General features: G+C 43.6%; 1 protein-coding gene across 1 annotated transcript in view; it reads right to left on the bottom strand.

Moving 5' to 3' along the window:
* LOC135374283 (dynactin subunit 2-like) overlaps nt 1–18437 on the bottom strand; it is a 42212-nt gene extending 23775 nt beyond the window's left edge. Inside the window, exons 1-7 of the mRNA XM_064607269.1 lie at nt 18215–18437; nt 18061–18135; nt 13929–14019; nt 9494–9561; nt 8280–8372; nt 3326–3489; nt 1542–1704 (exon numbers count right to left, since the gene is read on the bottom strand). Of these exons, the coding sequence (XP_064463339.1) occupies nt 1542–1704; nt 3326–3489; nt 8280–8372; nt 9494–9561; nt 13929–14019; nt 18061–18135; nt 18215–18250 (690 nt within the window). The 5' untranslated portion in view covers nt 18251–18437. The remainder of the gene's footprint in view (nt 1–1541; nt 1705–3325; nt 3490–8279; nt 8373–9493; nt 9562–13928; nt 14020–18060; nt 18136–18214) is intronic.
* Nucleotides 18438–20038: the final 1601 nt, after the last annotated feature.

Here is a 20038-nt window from a genome sequence, read left to right as displayed (position 1 = left end):
TCAAATTGGTAGAGCCCTGGACCGGTAATTTACGAAGATGTGGGTAGGAGTCCTACAGCTGGCTAACCTTTTCAGTGACTTTCATCTTTCATCGAAATACCCTCACTGGTTATTTCAGGACAAACAAGTTACAGTAATGATATTGGATTAACTTTTGATGCGTCAGACTGGCGTGCTGGGCTTTTGGAAAGCAAGTAACTCTGACCTCAGTCGTTAAACGATGAACAGTGATATTTTCAGAAGATATCCGATTAAAGTACATGCGTCCATTTGCAAAACAGCACAAAAGGTTTTGATGTATGCAGTTTTCTTCCCGGCAAAAAAAATGTACACAAACCAGCTGCACACTTTCACTCTCGACCTACACCTCGGGGTGTAACCAGGACGAGAGGTATGACCGATGACAGCATGATGTCTTCGCGGTCAGACAAAGTCACCACCTGTCTCTTCCTTTTTTTGTGTGAGTGATTTGTTTGCAGGCTGTAAACCAGTTTCCTCAGGCGAGATTAGGGATTGAAAGGGAAATGCTTCAAATGTGAGACACTTTATTTTCTTGGCTAATGTGGGGACAAAAATATTTTATAAAATTAGATTGAAAGCACTGTTGTGGCCTAGCTTTACATTCATGACATCTGTCATGAGGTCTGTCACCTGCAATCATTTTATACCTGCTGAAAGATATTTTAGCATCTAAAGGTTTATAGGAACTTTATAGGAAGATTATAGGAAGTAGCTTACGATACATGCCCTGTGGAAGTTACATCTTTAGGACCCCGTTTTTGTTTCTGGGCTGTAGGCATTATTTAAGAGTCTTTAAAGGCAAACTCCCAAACATCGAAATCCCCCACTGCCACCGCTGAACTGCACACAGGAGGGATGCCACCCCTTCCTCATGCAGAGTATGCACAATAAACTTGGGCTAACATTATCTTAAGCTAAACTACAATCAGTCTGTGCTGGTCGTGCGGCATGGGCAGTTTTGTAAAGCAGGCTTCACCTCATGCAGGGAAGCTTCAGGTGAAGCAAACTTTCGGGATGTGTTGTTTGTACTATTCGGCGAATAGCCGTTTATTCAGAAATCTGAATACTGGGTATTCCGTTCGTGAATGAAATATTTCGAGTAACTGATATTTGATTTGAATTCGATAACTCGAATTTCCGCACACCCATAAAACTAACGGATTCCGTGATATTTCCGTGCAAAACGAAGGATTCCGCGATAAATTCCAAATTCTGTGATATTTCGCAGAATCGCGGAAAACCCGGGGAAAAACCATATGTGTCAATCAGGACTGATAATCCACAGCAAAACATGGTATGGTTGCTGCTTTCTGGTGTTTCTGGTGCAACGGAAAGTAGGGGACCACATGAGGAAGTAGAACCTACACGACACAAAACATCATACATGTTTTCTTCCTTCTCTTCACTTTACATGAGAAAAGCAAAGCTCGAGAACCATTACGTGGTTCCCTCTCGACCTTGGAACATGCTCAGAGATAAACAAGACCACAAGAGAGCGTTTGGAGACTGAAGTTAGATACCTTGGCAGTTTCTTGCAGTTTAGAGTATTCAGGTCGATAGTAGAGCTCGTAGGCAAAGCCCCCAGCAGGAACAGTGGGATGACCTCTGGTAGGTGGCACAGCAGGTGAATCTCCCTTGGAGCTGGAGCCAGCCTTTAGCATTTCCAGTTGGGCAAACATTTTCCTGAGAGAGCAACCAAAGTTTTCCATTCTAAGAGCAGGAGCAAAATTATGCTGCCCCATGCTCGAGATCAGCGTATTATGTGTGTCCATTTTGTTGAAACACATTTTTCTGTTATAGATATGAAGCATATTGGAAGAAAAAAACAAGCTGCACAGGGTATTTCTGTGGGTACTGCAAGAGCAGGGCAGATGGTGCACACACACAAAACAAACAAGCAAACAAACAAACACAGGCTAGCAATTTGTTCAGTGACACATGTCAACCCCCCTTTTACATGCAGTTAATGCATGCATTAGATAATAATATAATAACCCCATTAATAATACTACATAATAATAATATAGATAATAATAATAATATAATAACCCCCATTAATAATATAATAACTTATATCTATGTCTGTATGTTGTATCTATATGTATTATCTTGTCTATTAAGTCATTTCCTAATCTCTGTTTTTTGTTTTTCTGCAGGATCGTGACCTTCCAGCGGTAATCCCCGAAGGCATAGACAGTGTTGACACACATGGGTGTATTGCTGGGAACGTAAGTGACCCATCCTTACAGGTGTTACACGTGGCGACCTTTGTTCGTCTTCAGTGGAAACGTCACTCGAGGATCTCATAGTGACTAGAATTCGGGGAGAAATCGGGTTTGGTCGGAGGTCAGTTCGGGGGGGAATAACCGGGCGGAATTAGGTTTAACCCGAAAAAGTCACTCCCTAGTCATAAGTCACCAACGAGCATTGTGAAAACCGCTGGTGCCGACATCTTGCCAGATCTGTCTGAAGCGATGTGTTGTTCCATCGTTAAATTTACCTGACGCGAGCGAGCAATGCAAACGGCAAAGAATGAGCACCTGCACTACAACCTGAGCTGCTGCACCTGACTCCACCTGATCTTAGTGGAAGAAGCATTTTTCAGAAGGAACTGCGAGAAACGTACGCAGCAAACGACGCCCCGACCTCCGTCATGTCGATGACAGGTTCCGGCTGACTTCACCTCGTAATTTTGACGTCTGCCGTCACATACAAAATTACTTTTAAGGTGAAGACTCAGTAAAAGGCCGCTCTAAAAGCGTGATTACATCGAAGTAATTGACAAACAAACAGATTTAATTATTGCTCCCCTAGAACTTCATCGCTGTCTCCCGTTAAAAATTTTGGCAAGAGCAAAGGAGCAGTATGCCCATGCTGGAAAGTTATACGTACAATGTATAGGGCCTGACTTTTTCGGGTTTTATTTTTGGCCAAATTTGGGGGGTAAATATCGGGTGATATTTTTCATTTGAAAATTCGGGTGTATTCGGGTTAAATCCCGTTACAGCATATTCTGTAGTCAGGAATTCGGGTGTATTGGCGTGATTTTTTTTTTGTTTAATAAAAATGTGTCTTAACATGGAACTAATGTTTAGCAATGTTATCAAACTTTATTTTAATGCACGCTCATGAGAGTGCCACGCGACCCGGATGTTTTCGGGTAGATTCGGGTTAAACCCGAATTTTACAGATTTCGTTCGGGGGTAAATATCGGGCAGATACGGGTTTAACCCTAAAAAGTCAGGCCCTAACAATGTAATGTCTCAATGCTATTGCATAGATTGCAGCTCTATCACACACTCACTTCCTGAGGGCAGCCTGAGGATCGGAGAGACAGAAAAGGGCATCTGGTCCAAGTGTATGTTCAAGGTTCAAATCCAAAAGCATCTTCTGCATCTGTGCCACGCTCTGCAGCAGTTGTCCTGGTGCGATACCACTGCCTTGCTTGTCACCTTCTTGAATGGATTCCTGGACAGACACATGCAATCTTTAACAACAAAGGAGCACTAGCATTGCTTTCTAACAGAGAGTGACGACATTACAAAGCAGCGTGCACCAATGACCTGCAGTGCTGGGAAAGATCATACGATGATGCGTTCTAAAACCCACAACTACATCCAGGATTGAGCACGCTGTAGTATAACCAGCAGATCTCTGCATCTACACTTGAACTAGGAATGGTTGAAGTAATGATGGTGACACACCTAATGGCATAAGTGAAAACTGCTACACAATGATGATAGTAGAAGCCAAACCAGGGTTAGGAGAAGCTAAAACATTCTTCAGAATGAAGGCTTCGCAGAGGAGGATGACATACTCACGACTAAACGTAAACGCTTGAAATAAGAGGAACGAACGTCACACAACAAACCAGGTTGGAAGCGGAAGACACAAGTCTGCCAGGGCTAAGCAGGCAGTCAAAACCACCGCCATCACAGTGGAGGGTTTAATCACGCATGCTGCAAGACTCAGAATAATGGCCTCGCCTTGGTGACTACAGAGTTGTTCGTGCACACGCGGATAATTCGAAAGTATTGCGGAGATACTGGTCCGGGTTACCTCCGGTGTTGCAGCTCTGTCGGATGGTGCCCCCCCTGACCTACCCTCTGTCTCCTTTCCTTCACTTCTCCCAAAGATTTTGCACAGAAACTCAGAAGTCTAAGCAAAACAATCGAACACCATGTAGGAAACGTTGTGGATATAGCTCATATCCCTGAAAGAATCATATTCCCGCTACAGGGGGCGTGACAAGGCGAACAGCGTGCTGGAAGGATATAAGTAATCCATGGCAAAGGTTGGAGAAACGCTGCAAAGTGTTACGAAACAGACAGCAGAAGACAAACAGGAACGAGCGCCACTAACAACTCAACATTGTTATGCTTGTTCAAAGACATCTACCTGCAGCCACCTTGCTGCCCATTTCAGCATCTGCAAATGCAAACCGTTGTTCGGTGACACGACCATTTTGGACAGGGCGATACATAGGTTAAAGAGGGAAGTGATAGAAGCTTATCATATCTGGTGGCTTGGAAGCGAGTGGTTGCGCTGAGCGAGATGGAGCTTGATGTGCTGCACGTGTTTTTGTCTCGCTGAGAGATAGTGGTTGTAGGTGTGTCTTCCAGGGTTAGCTGTGGTTGCTCCGTCTTCACTCTGTTTCCTTACTTCATTGTATTAAAGTTGTTAGTGGCACTCGTTCCTGTTTGTCTTCCACTGTCCGTTTCATAACACTTTGCAACCCTTCTTTCACCTTTGCCAGGGAATGCCAACTAGCCCAACGGTCTGCGTTATTTGAAAATTAATCACCTAATAACACCCGAATGTATCAGTAGCAGCTGATTTCACCTCGAATTTGAAACAGCACCCGATTCTCCCTCAACCCCCGAAATCCAGGAAAGGCACGTAGCCTGCATAAGACACACCCTGCATATCCGTCAACAGGCTGAAAACAGACAAGACAAGACAATCCGAAATGCCATTCATCATAAGAGAGAGATTGTTCTGGAAACAACGAAGCATGGTCTGAAACTCGCTGACTAGCGCAAGTGCGCTCAACTGAACTTGACAAACACAAGGTCTCTTCTCATAGGTGCGCCTTTCTAAAGTTACACATTTCAGGCGATTTCCAGCACAACAATGCTGTACACGTGAGCCAGTTCATCTGAGTATGACTGGAAGATAACCGAGTCACTATAACGCCTTGGTCGCCTCATAGCCCTGACATAAACCCAGTGGAAAAACTACCGTGGAATCGTGTGGGATTCACGCGAATGAATGAATGAATGAATGAATGAATGAATGAATGAATGTCAGTAATGGTACCTGCCAGCATTAAGGGATGTGTGGGAGTCCAATGAGTTTGCTACCGTGTACGAAACAGAGTATGGCACCTGAATGTGAATGCGTGGAAAGATACCATGCAAACACGAAGCAAGCATTAGAACAGTGTCAGAAAACTGCTCCTCGCAATGCTCTTGGGTATGCTATAGCAGAAGCTGCGCCATCTATTCATTTCTTCTCTGAAGAGTTCCCTCCCATGGGTCAGACAGGCACACCACACTGCAACAGTTTGCCATAGTAGTACTGGATTTTTATTGTATATTAGATTTGTTCTGGTGTGGCAGAGATTCTGCAAAATTCTGCAAAATTTAGCCCGTAGAAACATGAACTGCCGGATGCCCATGCCATAACAGGTAGGCATATATCTGTGTCAGTCCTGTCTTTCAGGGCTGGGGAAATGTTCCCATCAACGAGCCTGCACTATATTCCTTGCAATTATGTTACTTTACACTACAACTCGAATATATTCTGAGGTATTCGGGAAAATACTGTATAAGTAGTAATTTTTGTGAATCTCGCGAGTGCTGTTTTCCCACGAAATTGAAGTCCCATGAAGTAGGTAAGTTGGAGAAGCATCAACAAATTTTTCCGGCCTACTAGTGCTTAGAAAGTTTATTTTGAAGCCAAATTTGATTCTTTTTTTTCCCAGACTGCTCCATCATTCGGACCTTTGCGCGATCCCCGCCGAGTCCGAAAAATCGGACAGCGACTGTATTACTATACAGCAAGTTTATAAGCACATTTCTTCACATTTCTGCAAAGCTTTCCTTCGTTGCAGTCTTCCTTTTCAGGAAGTTTTTTTCGTTGCAAGAAAAGACAAGGGCAGCCTTCACGAGGTTAACACATAGCAGCAAGGCTGCACGATGATGTGCTCGACAATTTGCTCACGACACTTGAGAATCTTATTATTGGCCAATCTCTTATTGGCCACGCTTTCTTTGTTTGGCGACCAATGACACCTTACAGAGAAAATAATCAGGTGGATTACTTCTGACAAGAACAGGGCACTCTGAAGACCAACTTGAGAGCACTCTGAAGACAATTTAAAAGGTTTTGCCTCGCTAAAAATGTTGTGCACGTGCACTAAACACAGTGGAACTGTCTCAATTACAAAAGTCGGGTATGGTAGAAGCGCAAGAAAAAAACAACAACAAACAACAACTTGTATGTGTGAATATGGTATGGTGGTGCGAGGAAACTAATCAGAAAGTGGTTGTTTAAGAAATGTTGATGAGTACTGGCATGGCACCAATAACACACGTATGTTGCATTTTCCATCTTATATTGAATTATTCTGACTGTGTATTCGCAATAATTGTATCGTTCTTTGCTACACATATTACTTTTTTAAAGGATTCTTTTTTATTCCTTACTTGTTCTGTTTCTTTTTCTTATTTTTTTTCTTTCTTCGAGGCTATTTTAAGTGCATACGTTCTGGTATTAGTGACTGAGTGCGGTGTAGCAAGGACAGCCCACATGCCAAAAGGCATGGGCGATCGTGTTTTCTTTTCAATGTGTAAAACCAGTACAGTAAAGTTATTATTATTATTATTATTATTATTATTATTATTATTATTATTATTATTATTATTATTAACAGTAGAATCTCGTTAATTCAAACTCGCTTAATTCGAACTTCCGGATAATTCGAACTCTCGTCCGAGTCCCGTCCAAAGCACATGCATTTCAATGGGGAGACACTCCCGGTAATTCAAACAGACGAGCGTATACACCGCATAATTCGAACCAACAGCGCTAGCGCGTCAGACAGGAACGGGTCACAGCGCCCCATATCTCCCTGATTATTGACCTTCCGTACGCTTCCCGTCCTCTTTCCGCATTTTGCGCTGTTCAAGGACGCTCTCTCCTTTTCATGACAGCAAAGGAGTTCACGCGAACGCTTGCATTGTCCCTTTGTCCCTCTCCTCTTTCTCTCTCTTGCTCTTGAGGCCGTCAAGGGTGGAGGAGGTGTGTGCGCGTGCCGCCACTTTACAACTTTGCGACTGTCAATATCGTTCTACAACCCCTTCAATGACGTCGTTTATTTCCCTAACTTGCACCATGTCAGCAGAGACGACGGCGTGGAGACTGGGCTCTTAAATGACGCGGACATGATCGATGCCGCGTGCGCCGGCTTAGCGACGGAGGTTCAGGCGACTCAAGCCACGAACCTGTCTCGCGATCCAGTGCCTTTACCAAGTGCATCTGATGTAGCATCGGCGCGGGATATGACAGTGCGCCATTTTTCTTCCGAGAAAAATGCGGATGCCACTCTTGAACTTGTGTCCGAATCAAAAGCGATGCTAACAGTCCCGCTAAAAGAAACAGTTGCAAGAGCGAAATACTGACTGCTTTCAACCTTAAGTCGCTTCATAATTTCTGTAAATGAATTCTTGTGAACATATAAGTCCTGTATTTCCTTCAAAGTCGTAATGCGCGGCCGTGACGCTCTGGGAGTTTTCTCCGCCGTAACTTCGGTTCGGCATCGGGAACGTAACGACGGTAGCGGCAGGCGGAGTTCGGCAGCAGTAGCGATTTGAATTACGCCCATATAAGTGCGTCTTGAAGTGACACCGGTACCGCGAACGTAAAATACGACTCAAAGTTAGTCGCGACACATCTGCATGCGCTCCCTGCGCCCAAGCCTCCTTCCAGGAGAGCGTCTCCCGTTAGTTCAAACTCCGGTTTATTCAAACAAATACCGCGACCCCCTCGAGTTCGAATTAACGAGAGTCCACTGTATTACTATTATTATATTCCACATGTTACTTTACATGCGTACCAGCTATGAGCTTCTATTCTGCAAAGTAACGTTGCCATTACTCAACGCAGCTATATATGAATAACAGTTAATAACGAGCCTGTATTAAGGTGCTGGCTCTAGCTGTGTGATACAGCGCAACATTTCTGCAGCAAATTACCTTGATGGCATCAACGTCAGTGATAAGCTCCTTCACTTCACACTGCAGTCTTCTCCACTTCTGTTCTGGGGATTCTTTCTCCTTATCGCCAGCCTACAAACAAAGAACGTTTAAGTCATTATAAGTCTAACTAAGTAAAGGCATGGTCAGGAAAATGCAAAATGTTAAGTCACGTAGAAATAATGTTTATTGCTTACCTTCTCAAAAACATGCCCGGCACCAGGGCAATGTAGAAACATTCACGTGCACATGGTGTGGTTGCGGTAATTATGCAAGCGCACAGATTATGGGAGTTGATGTTGATATTGATGAAAAAATTAAGGAGATTATGAGGATAAATAAAGTATGTCCATTGCCACTGCCAGAGTGAGAGATCACATTCATGTATATTGTTAAGCTAACAGTATTCGTCCCACCTCTATTTTGCAGTCTGTTTCTAGCTGCTTTACAGTTACTTTACCCATAACATAAAGCTGCTTTCTGGTTTCCTCTGTTGCATATTGCTCCCAGATCTGTTGTGTGTTCCCCCCCTCAAGACTCAGCTAAACGTCTTTGCAGGTGTCCGACATCTGCATCGTAGCATCAATCGAGGTAGTATTCAAGAAGTACAGTAACAGGAAGCAACAACGTGTTCGGCTAGATTGCGGAATTGGTTGCACCTTCCTTATAGTTCTCTACTACCTTTGCTCATTATTGCACGCTACGTTGAGAAGATGACAAAAAAAAAGTACAAATAAAAGCAGAGCTAGCTAATGTGGCTTGATTAACATTGAGTTGTATCAGATGCGTGAGTGTATCCTACAGCTCTCAAAAATGCCCTGCAATACATGCATACTGTATGGCATAGGGCAGCAGAGGATGGCATGCCAGATTAATGCAAGGCGTTCTAAACAGGATTGAAAGTAACTGTCAACAGACAGACACAGCACAAGCCTCAAGGTGCCTAGGAACATGAACTGGCTTTCTTCTTTTTTTTTTGTGAATGTTCGGTCAATTTGGAGCCATTATTTACGTTTTTGTAACAATATTTATTTACTAAACGTCATTGTAGGAAACAGTGATGATGATGATATTAATTATTCGATTTTTTTAGGTGCATCGACAACAAAGTTCGTAACATTGTAGGTAACGAATCGCACTGCATTAGTAAAAAGAGCATCTAGGTTTGTACGCCTGTCTACTGCCCCTTCGAGTGGCAACGCCACGGCTCTTACCATCTCCCACTCTCCCGAGATGACGTCGTAGCCTCTCGCATGGGTCCGCGAAATCCCTTCAGTGAAATCTAGAGGGAAAAAAAAAGACGAGAATGTACAGATCGTATAATTAAAACATATTACATAGTTAAAAACAGAAAAGGTGATGAGGAAGAGGGAAAAAAAATGAAAAGCAGACCTGCAGTAGTACAAGTTTACAAGCGCCATGTGCACCCCTGCAGCACGTCTTGACGCAGCAGTCAATGTTGGATCTCCTAGCTTGCACATGTAACCTACTACACCTGTTATAGGTGCACTGAAACAGGAAGTGTTTGCTGGATATATAATCTTTTAAGGGAATCCTGAGGGAACCTTTACGTATAGGGCCCGACTCGCTAGGGCTATACCCGATTCAAATCAGGGAAAACAGGGTTTGACCCGGTATTTCCCCGAAAACTGCTGGGAATCTGAAGTCATCACAACTAACACGCAACTTCGAAAACTGTGTTGTAACTGCATATAAATATGCTGATACAAACTGTCAAAAGGGGAGACCCTGCTGACCAAATACTGATGCGCAGTGTCCACCGGGGTGTCACGTGTATTGTGCCCGATGCAACCCGATTCAACTGGAATTAGGTTGAATCAGGTTCAGTTCAACCCAATTACACCCAAATTACTGAAGCAAGATATAACCCAATATTTACCCCCGATTTTGCTGGAAAACATAACCCGAAAAAGTCAGGCCCTGATTATGCATTACAACCGTGAAGGGAACCTCCAATCGTTCCAGAATCAAGGACTGAAGTGCTTGTGATGCTTACGAGATGAGAATAATTGGCAAATTTACGATATTTTTTTTCCCATCAGAAATGTTCCTGGCCAAATAATACTCCGCTATTCTTCTGTGCACCTATGTGACAAAAGTGGTCCCAGGAACATGATCTGGACATGCACGCAACAGCAATCAGGAATCCTAGCTTTACACGCTAACAGAGTGGAAATTTACGTCTTTCTCGGACAAACGATGGACAACGACGGTCACACACTGGCAAAGTACAGTCAAACTCCTTTACAGCGAACACCATTTTAACGAAAATACCACTACAGCAAATTTTTTTGCAGTCCCGCTGGAGCCCTATAGGTCCAATAATAGACATCCTTTTTAACGAAAATACCTTTACTGCAAATTTTTTTTGCTGTCCCCTGAGTTTCGTTGTAAAGGACTTTGACTGTAGTCTCGCCCGGACGCAACTCTCACCGTGAAAGGCAACACTGAAACCTGGCATGTCCATTTTTTCCCAGAATAAAATCTGGCCTCATCTGCCAAGATTACGCATCTTCGGGCTTCGTATATCCAGCTGCTTCAGGACTTTGCGATTTTCCATTTCAAAATGCAAGACACACGTTTCTCGCGACAAAAATCAAAAGCCGCATCCTTCCGCGACAAACAGAATCGCAGGATTTCTATCTGCGTTTACATGAATGCAACAGAAGCGCATCGATCAAGTGGAAACTGGAATGAAGGCTGCATTTTACTCTCTCCTATCCAAAAGGAAAATAAATTGAAATTGAAAATTGAATTCCACCGTTTACGTTGATGCGCATCGAGTGCGGCTCAAAACTAGCACCCCACGACGTCGCACTGAAAACTCTCGTTTCCGTCGACGTTTCTCAAAATCATGGTCTCCTTCCTCATGCCTAGACTGTCCTCGAGTGTTTTCACGCAACAGCGGCGGGTTCCGGCAAAAATGGTCCCGTGTCCGGAGTTTTTCTTGCTTGCGACATAAGCAGTGGAAAGAGAGGCTCGCATTGGTCACTCAACCGTCAAAACAACAACCAAAATAGCTAAATGGTACTTAAGTATTTTTGCTTGAACTGATTACTTTAACGGAGGAATCACTTCTGCGTGAGACAATAGAGAAATTTTGTTCGCACACCGCTCAGAAACGGCGTGAAGTATCGTAAAAACAGAAGTACTGTCGTGTTCTCCTTGCTTTACCCTTGTCAATGACACATTTTTGTAGAATTCCAGGACTATCCGATGATTTGTATTGAGCCCGAATTCGCAAATATTTTAGTGCGCAACACTCTATTGAGATGGCAGCACATGTTCGAGACCAAGCTTTAACCACTTTACCAAACTTTAATGTATTAAAAATCAGCAGCTGAACCTTGTTCCCTAAAAAATACGTCACTGACTACAGAAAAGCTGAGAGAACACGCCAGTACCAATCTTAAGATGACAGTTTTAGAGTGGTCATGTGTCTCGTGCGTACGAAAATCGCCCATAGATTTCTGAAGAAGTGATTCCCCTTAAGCACTGTAGGGAGGAAACAGGATGGAGTCCTTTAACTTAGACAACAGTCAGTGCCGCAGGCTACACTGCGAGGGAATCCGGAAAAAATGTCCCCTGGTTGTTGCGGCATTGTGGATAGCCGACGAAACGGATCACGCAAACAATGTGACGAGACCGTGACAAGACCAAATTTGGAACTGTGTGCGACAGAGGGTCCAGAAGCCATTCTTCAAGGTCCTGCTACCTTCTGCATATTTACGGCAGACAGGTTGGAAAAATGCAAGTCTCACGTTAGCCTTGGCGTAGGAAAAAATGGTCCCGGAGGCGGAGGCGGAGCCTCCCTCGCTCGTGGTCAGCAAACTCAGGGACAGTCCATAAAACCCATCCCACAGCCACCTGAGCTACCACTTCGTCCAGCAATAAACACTTTCCCATAATCGTTATTTTGTTTTCAACGTGTATCGTCTGCACGCTTTCAATACACATCTACCATCTCCATCCACGTCTGCCTGCCTGTTTACATGAGCACGTTCAATGCGATAAGTCAAGTGCACTTCGGTCGCATTCATGCAAACACAGCTTCTGGTGATAATGATCTGCACCGACAATGATCTGCAACTTCTTCAGAGATTCTGCTATAGGCAGTTTCCTAGGGCTGTGCAAATGTGGTAATTATTTTAAGTAGGGGTGTGTCAACCGAATCAGGGAATCCATGAATCCTAGGCAGGGTTTCGAGATCCGAATCCGAATCCCTGTGCCCAAAACGGCGAAACAAATCTTTCGAATCCACCAACCACGTCTGCCTGTTTCTTTTTCAAACTGGTGCCTTTGGAGTCCGCCGAAAGCCTCATTGGCCGACAGGTATTTTCTTGTTTGTTTGTTTACATTGCTCTAGACTGAAAGAGTTCTGGCAGGAACTGTTACATTACAAGTTCAAAAGTGACCTGGTTTTGCTTTTGATTGTGGCTTAGTTTTATGGAAATAATTCACACTCGAGAATTTACGCATTTCTTGTAGTCGACGAACAACAGGTTAAATAACTTGCGTTCAAGAAGAACCATATGGATATATTTTTCCCTGAAACTGGAGCATTATTTAATATGCTATTCTTTAAAAAAAAGGTGTAATTTTCCGCTTCAAAACATTTTTCATTAGAAGCGTTTTCGTTCCCTCTCTATCTCTTTAAAGAAAGGACTTGAAAGATTCAAGATTCGTGAATTCGTAGAACCTTCCTTGGATTTGGATTCGAAAAATTTTGGGTCCGTCCCATTTCTAATTTTGGGAGAACAGTAATAGCACCTATTTGGATATCTCAGTTTGCGCCCTTTTTGCCCTCTCATCTGGAGGTTTTTGGAACTATTCGACTGGGCTTCAAGTCCTGTTTTAGACTTCGCTTCGATTAGAAATTCAGATGTACAACTACACATTCACACACACAAATGCTGATAATTTGCACACAATTCTGAAGTGTCCGCAGACGCAGTTGCCATTCTGTGGCCATCTAGCTGAACTCTCGCGATGCTTTTTGTTAATTTTATTTATTGATTTATAAATACTGTTGGCCCTTGACGAGCCATAACAGGAGGGGTACAATTCACACAGCAAATATTAAGTACAGCAACCACAGTGTAAACTCAAGTAAAGTCAAAACTAAACCTGCAGTTCCTGCATGCGCCAAAAAAATACTCACTCACCCATGCAATATGGAAAGGGAGAAACAACGACGGAACAGCAGAAAAAAGAGCGCGAAAAAAAAAAAGAAAAAAAGAAAGAAAAGAAACTAAACGTGAAGCTCGTGGACGGACAGTTACATAAAGCCCTCTAATGCCCCAATAAAAGCTGGTAAATCGTGTAGATGTGCTACTACATGTCCCAGAAGCACATTCAAATCTTCTAGAGTACGAACAAAATATGAGTGCTTAAAAATATTTATTCCACTTTGGAAAGGTTTCGAAGAACAGTGAACAGACGTGATCGCGGTGCCATTCCCTGTTCCTCAGGAACAGGGTGAACGGGTACAGGAACCCAGAAGTGATTTGCCTCAATCCCAAATTGACTGTTGATTATCCTATTTTTGTTTCCAAACTAGTACCTGCCTTTACAGTTGGTGTGGTACTGCACCCCAAAGGTTTGTTTGTTCTGGCAATAAAAACGTACCCGATGCAGAGTTGTCCACAATGCAGCCCTTAAACCGATTGTAGGCGTCCGTTGCGGAAAGTGACAATTTCTCCACGCTGTCCGACTGGTCCTGGAACAGAGGGCAAAGGAATGTATGCGTCACTCAGTCAGGCCCCCATTTTCAGCTGGTCAGGGTGGTCACATGTCCATTCTGAGAAGTGCCTCCAACAGGAAAGTGCATACCATTTCTTACGTCAATAAACCAGGGTTGGCTACCGAAAATACTATTGTTTCCGGTTCAGTTTCCGGCAACTGAAAAACTCGGCTTTTCGTTTCAGTTTCCGTTTCTGGACGATTGTCGGTAGCAGTTCCTGTTTCCTTTTTAAGAATTTCGTTTCAGTTTCCGAGGTAATTTCGGTACCGGTTTTGTCTTTTTCATACCAGATATTCTAGCTATATAATGGATGCAAAAGGACAGTCACACCAAACACAAACACTAGAGACTTTAATGCAAAGTTTGTCACGAATCTTATTCACCACAAGTAGATGCCTCTCTGGGTTGCGGATATACGTGCCTTTAAGATTCAAAAGTCTCCGCTCGTGTGCAAAGATAACACGTCATCCAAAACTTGGACGTCCATCATGCTGCGCAGTGGGCTCAACACGAAAGAAGGAAAGTCCCGAAAATAAACGAATGAATGAATGATGACTGGAAGAATAGTGCAGATATATATAATTTTCATATTAACGCGAAAACACTGAAGGAAATGTCCTGCAAATTTGGTTTCCGATAACGTTACCACTCTTGTATTTCGTATCCGTTTCTGGTAGTGGAAACAAAAATAATTTTGTTTCCGTTTCCATTTTCGTTTCTTGCTGAATTTCGGTAATTACTGTTTCTAGTTTCCGGTAGCCAACCCTGCAACAAACCAACGGAGCCCTTATCGTTCGATATGCACACAACCAGAGGAAGGTGACGGAAACAGTATAGCAGGTGAGGGTAACGTAAGCGGAAACGGATATCGCACACTAAGACTGCCTGAAACAGATACATAAACGAAAATAATCACGATAATAATTCTGGTACTGCAGGACCGGAATCATTACAACCCTTTACCGCATCATGTGGATAAATTTATGAAATAACGCTGAATGAAGCAAACTAAAATGAACTACACATTTGAATAGTTCTTTTAGGCTTATGGAGACTTGCAAGTGTGAGCAACATCCATGAAAACCATGTTCATATAGTATTCTATTATGCTACTCAAAGAAAACCACGTATCATGTTTTTGAATAAACATTGGCTCGAAAAATTTTGGATCAACTGCCTCAGGAAAATAAACAGAGAAAAATTTATACTGCAATTTATTAATTTTATATCTGTGTTTCAGGTGTACTGGTGGATCAGCATGTCAAGGGAGATTGACGATGAAAGACAGTGAAAAGGTTAGCCAGCTGTAGGACTCGAACCCACATCTTCTGGATTGCCGGTCCAGGGCTCTACCAATTGAGCCAAGCTAACACGCCTTCTCAGCGACTTCCAAGCGTGTGTCATCTGAAGGGACAAACCAGCCACTCTCCCTCACACATCCTCCTTTCACTCTTACATTTTTGCTCACTCACACACACGTTCATACGACGGGATTGATCATGTTGAATTATAACACCTAGGTAATATCTTCTTTGAGGTGCCCAGCTTCCCTGAGGGGATTAACTAACCGCATCCCTTTGAGGAGAGAGCTACTGTGACACTGCTCACACAACAACAACAACAACAAAATGGGATGCTTCCTTTCAATTTAGTTTCGATGATGCACAACTACATGGGTACCCCGGAAACGGTTGCAACACGTGCACTTTGCCCAGTGATCGGTCAGGAACGCAGCTTCGGTAAATGATCTGCACGCAGCAACAAGCTCGAAATCCCGTTCTAATGAAACAGACTCAGCCACAGCGCTACTCTGTTCCCATAATCACATCCGTTACATACTGCCGAGGCATGTACAAAACAGTGGCCCTCAAATTCCCAGACTTTTCCAGGTTTCTGCCAACTATTTTGAGTACATTCCCTGACCAAAACAACGCCCTGTGAACAAATTTTCTTTCCTGCTGCAGGGAGAGCTTGCACAGTGCCTCTATGACCCTGAGCCTTTTTTTGTTAAACTTGCGAGGCTGCCCTACTTTTCACACACACTGGGCTTGCTGTATTGATGAACCCTTACTTGCGGGCAACATTTTTGCAGCCGATCGCTCAACCACGCTGATTGGCACTCACAATTTGCTGCAGACTTTCCCAGACTTGACTGCTCTTTTGCCAATGTTGACAATGCAAGCTTTTACAGTTGCGTCAAAGTTCCCTGACTCTACCCATGTTTTCCCAAGTAGGTTGACGTCCTTAGTCTACATTTAGCTCGCCACTGGGGTGCAACTCTGATCCGCTGCATGGACCTTTTACGTGGGGGTATCTTCCTTTTGCACGAATTCGTTCAAACATCAAGGATGTTTGAATGAATGAGGAACCGCAGTTCAAATGATGAGGAACCGAAGTTCAAATGATCAGAAACCGCAGTTCAAATGGTGAGGAACCGCAGTTGAAATGATCAAGAACCGCAGTTCAAATGATGAGGAACTGCAGTTCAAACGATCAGGAACCGCAGTTCAAATGGTGAGGAACCGCAGTTCAAATGATCAAGAACCGAAGTTCAAATGATCAGGAACTGCAGTTCAAATGGTGAGGAACCGCAGTTGAAATGATCAAGAACCAAAGTTCAAATGATCAGGAACCACAGTTCAAATGGTGAGGAACCACAGTTCAAATGATGAGGAACCACATTTCAAATGATGGGGAACCGCAGTTCAAATGATGGGGAACCGCAGTTCAAATGATGAGGAACCGCAGTTCAAATGATGAGGAACCGCAGTGAGAGGTTCCTCATTTCGTAGTCAAGAAAAGGAGCTAACAGCATCAGCAACACGATCACACTCTCCTGCAATTAAACAGGTGCCCTGGCATTGCTACATTTCTAACGTGATTACATTAAGTATATTATGGAAGATAGATGCTGTGAAAATTCCCCCTTCCCAATTTTTAAAATAACGAATTTAATGCGCCCAATAACGGCCGCAGGAGCCTAGATGTTGGTGCACTACCAGATTACAGCAAAGTACAAGTAATATACGGGGTGTTTGTTCTAACGTGTCCAGAAACTATATTTAAAGCGAGCGACAAAAGAAAAGCGAGTGGTACTTTTCTGCTACTTGAGTAAGAAAAACTGCTACTGCTTCACTAGTAGCACCTGTTTCTTAGTCAAAAAGTTGAGAAGTAGTGCTCGTTTCCCTTTTATCGCTCGCCTTAAATAAAATTTCTGGACACGTTAGAGCAAACACCCGGTATGCATATAGTACGCAGCAACATGTTAAAGTGACAAAAAGATTAAAGGCAAGAATGCAATAATCGAACGAGCAATGAAGGTGGGAAAGAATGATCACGCACACACATGGGGGACATAATAGAACGAAACGACAATTGGGGGGGGGGGGGGGGAAGGGGCACCAAAATTGCAATATCACATGGCTGGAGCCTGCACAATGGTGAAATGGTGCACCTAACAAATTGCAACTTGCGCATTAGCTCGAAGATACAGTTGGGGAAACTGAATCCGCTCTCGTGCAGTACCCAAACAGAAACAACGTCGCAGCTTTGCTTACGAGTAATCATTCCTTTTAACGGTGAGGCAAGGAGAGCGTGTAGGACAGACAACCACACAGGCAACGATGTCTGCGTGGTTACCTGTCCTTGTCGTGTTCTTCCATAATGCATTGCCAGAGTCTTGTTTTCTCTTCTTTTTCTTTTTTTTTTTTAACTGTTAGAGTCAATTTCACATGCTGCAGATACGTTTTTGAGGAACTTTGTCACACTTATCCAAACTACTTTCTTGTTCTAACTTGCAAAGTGGCTTCATTTCTGGAACGAGGATGCGCGGACCATCAGTACATGCTTTCCCTAGTATTTTGTTTCTCCGTTGAATTAGGGGCAGACAGTTCTCTGGTTACGTCTCTTTTTCCAATGACAAATCTCCAAACCAATTACATATGACACTACAATCGGTCCGAATGTGGTTGAGAAATGGGGTACGAGGTATACTCATACATACTAAAGGGTACTCACCACATAAACGTCCGAAATAACTTGTTCCGCTTCAGGCAATTCGTCGGTTTCGTATACATCTGGCTGATCATGCGCCTGGTGACAAACACAGCAATCAACACCTGTTCAGATAGTACTGGGAATATACAGTCCGCTTCATGTAAGTAATACTCACAATTCCGGGTAGTCCAGCATATTTTGAGTCCGCCATTCTGGTTCAAGCACAGTTATTTGGTTCACACGTTCTGTATGCCACCAACTACCCAGACGACGGACAACTCTTAATGAGCTGATCAACGCTGCTTCGATTCCGCACGAGCGTAAACTTGTCAACTCAACTTTACGGCTTCGTGCTTGGTTGGTCTTGGTCCGCTGCTTGGCGACTTGGCTGCAAATTGTGCTTAACTTGGCTATGGATGAATGAATTGTAAATGTGTGCGCCGCGCCGCCACGATGCTGCCGCCAGGCAATTTTTGCTCGCCGCCGATGTGCGCTGATGCTAAGCGCATTCTTTTCACTTGCACTGGACTGCACTACCTTGGACTCCAAGCAAGACGGGTTTTCGGGAGCTGCACTTTCCAGCTGAAAGTAACTTTATTAGTAATGCCTTTCTTTCCAACAGGAAAGTGCAGCACGCAAATAACCCAGTTCAGATCTGGTGCAGGAGGTGCAAGCGAAAAGAATGCACATGCTGTTTTTGTCGCCGGCGGCATTGGGTCCATTTTTGGTCGGCGGCGTGATCACAACTCCCGCGCTTTTCGAAAATTTCATTTTCTGCGAGACTAGTTCTTATGTTGACGCCCGAAATATCGCTGGGTCTCATAACGGTGTATGTTTCAGTTTCTTTTATATGTAGGCAGTGGCGTAGCCACAGGGGGGCTAGGGGGGGGGGGCTCGAGCCCCCCCTACCTGCCACAGACCGACCCACACAAACCGTGCAAATCCGAGGAGAACATAATATATGAGGGGGACCAGTGTGACGATCGCAAAAGTTCTTGCAGTTCATGGCGTACTCTTGAATGGTTTTCAAAGTATGAGCTTTTCAAGATGCTTCCAATCCCGTGACACCACCTCATTGGTCATGACAGCCTATACATGTAATCGTATCGTGAACGTCCAAATCAACTATTTTCGTTCCTTTTTTTCTCATCCTCAGTTTGCAGTGTGCACAAGTATGTGTGTGTTGTCGCACACAGGATCAGTGGGGGGGGGGGGGGGGGCGAGTTTTCGTATCGAGCCCCCCCTACCTTGGAGGTCTCGCTACGCCACTGTATGTAGGTGCCAAAATACTTAACAGTGATAGAACACTTAGAAAGGACGTCTAGGAGCGAGAAAGCACAAACAACAAGACATTGTTTGTGCGCGTCGTTCTTATGTTGACGTGTGTTCGCACGTTGGGATACTTCAACGTGAATACCATCGACACTGAACCTCACGTTTGAAAAAGTTTTGCGTCTGCTATCCAAATTACGGCTTTGCTATGCAAGCATGGCAGTTGGCTGCAGCTAATTAACGTTTCACAACAAAGGGATTTCTTAGTAATCATGTCAAAAATAGAGGGACCGCTGCGAAAAATATGCAGGAAAATATTCATCTTGGGAGAACTTTCGCCATAAAGTTCGTTTTATCCATCCCAGGGAACACATGGTAGTCTACTAGACGTCCAGACCTGTTCTAACCCTAGACTTTAGGGATAGAGCCCAAACTAGACGTTGACTAGACGTCTAAAAGTCTTACCATTATTTAGACGTCTAACATTAGTGCTTTACTAGACATATGGTAGACATTTAGTAATTGACGTCTAATTGTAGACGTCTTGTAGCTGGCCTTGTACATACCACATATTAGAAATAATCAAGATTTCGTCTTATTAGGTTTTTAAGATGTGTGAGCACATTCACACATCAAATAGAGTCACTAAATTATAAGAGGTGGTTCTAAGCTTAGCTTTCAGGCTTACAAAACTGAAGTTCAATTGTTACAAAACATATGCAGGAAA

Source organism: Ornithodoros turicata, unplaced genomic scaffold, assembly GCF_037126465.1.
Source record: "Ornithodoros turicata isolate Travis unplaced genomic scaffold, ASM3712646v1 Chromosome52, whole genome shotgun sequence".
NCBI lineage: Eukaryota > Metazoa > Arthropoda > Arachnida > Ixodida > Argasidae > Ornithodoros > Ornithodoros turicata.
Note: the sequence above shows the minus strand (reverse complement) of the source record. Positions and strands in the feature narration are given on the sequence as shown.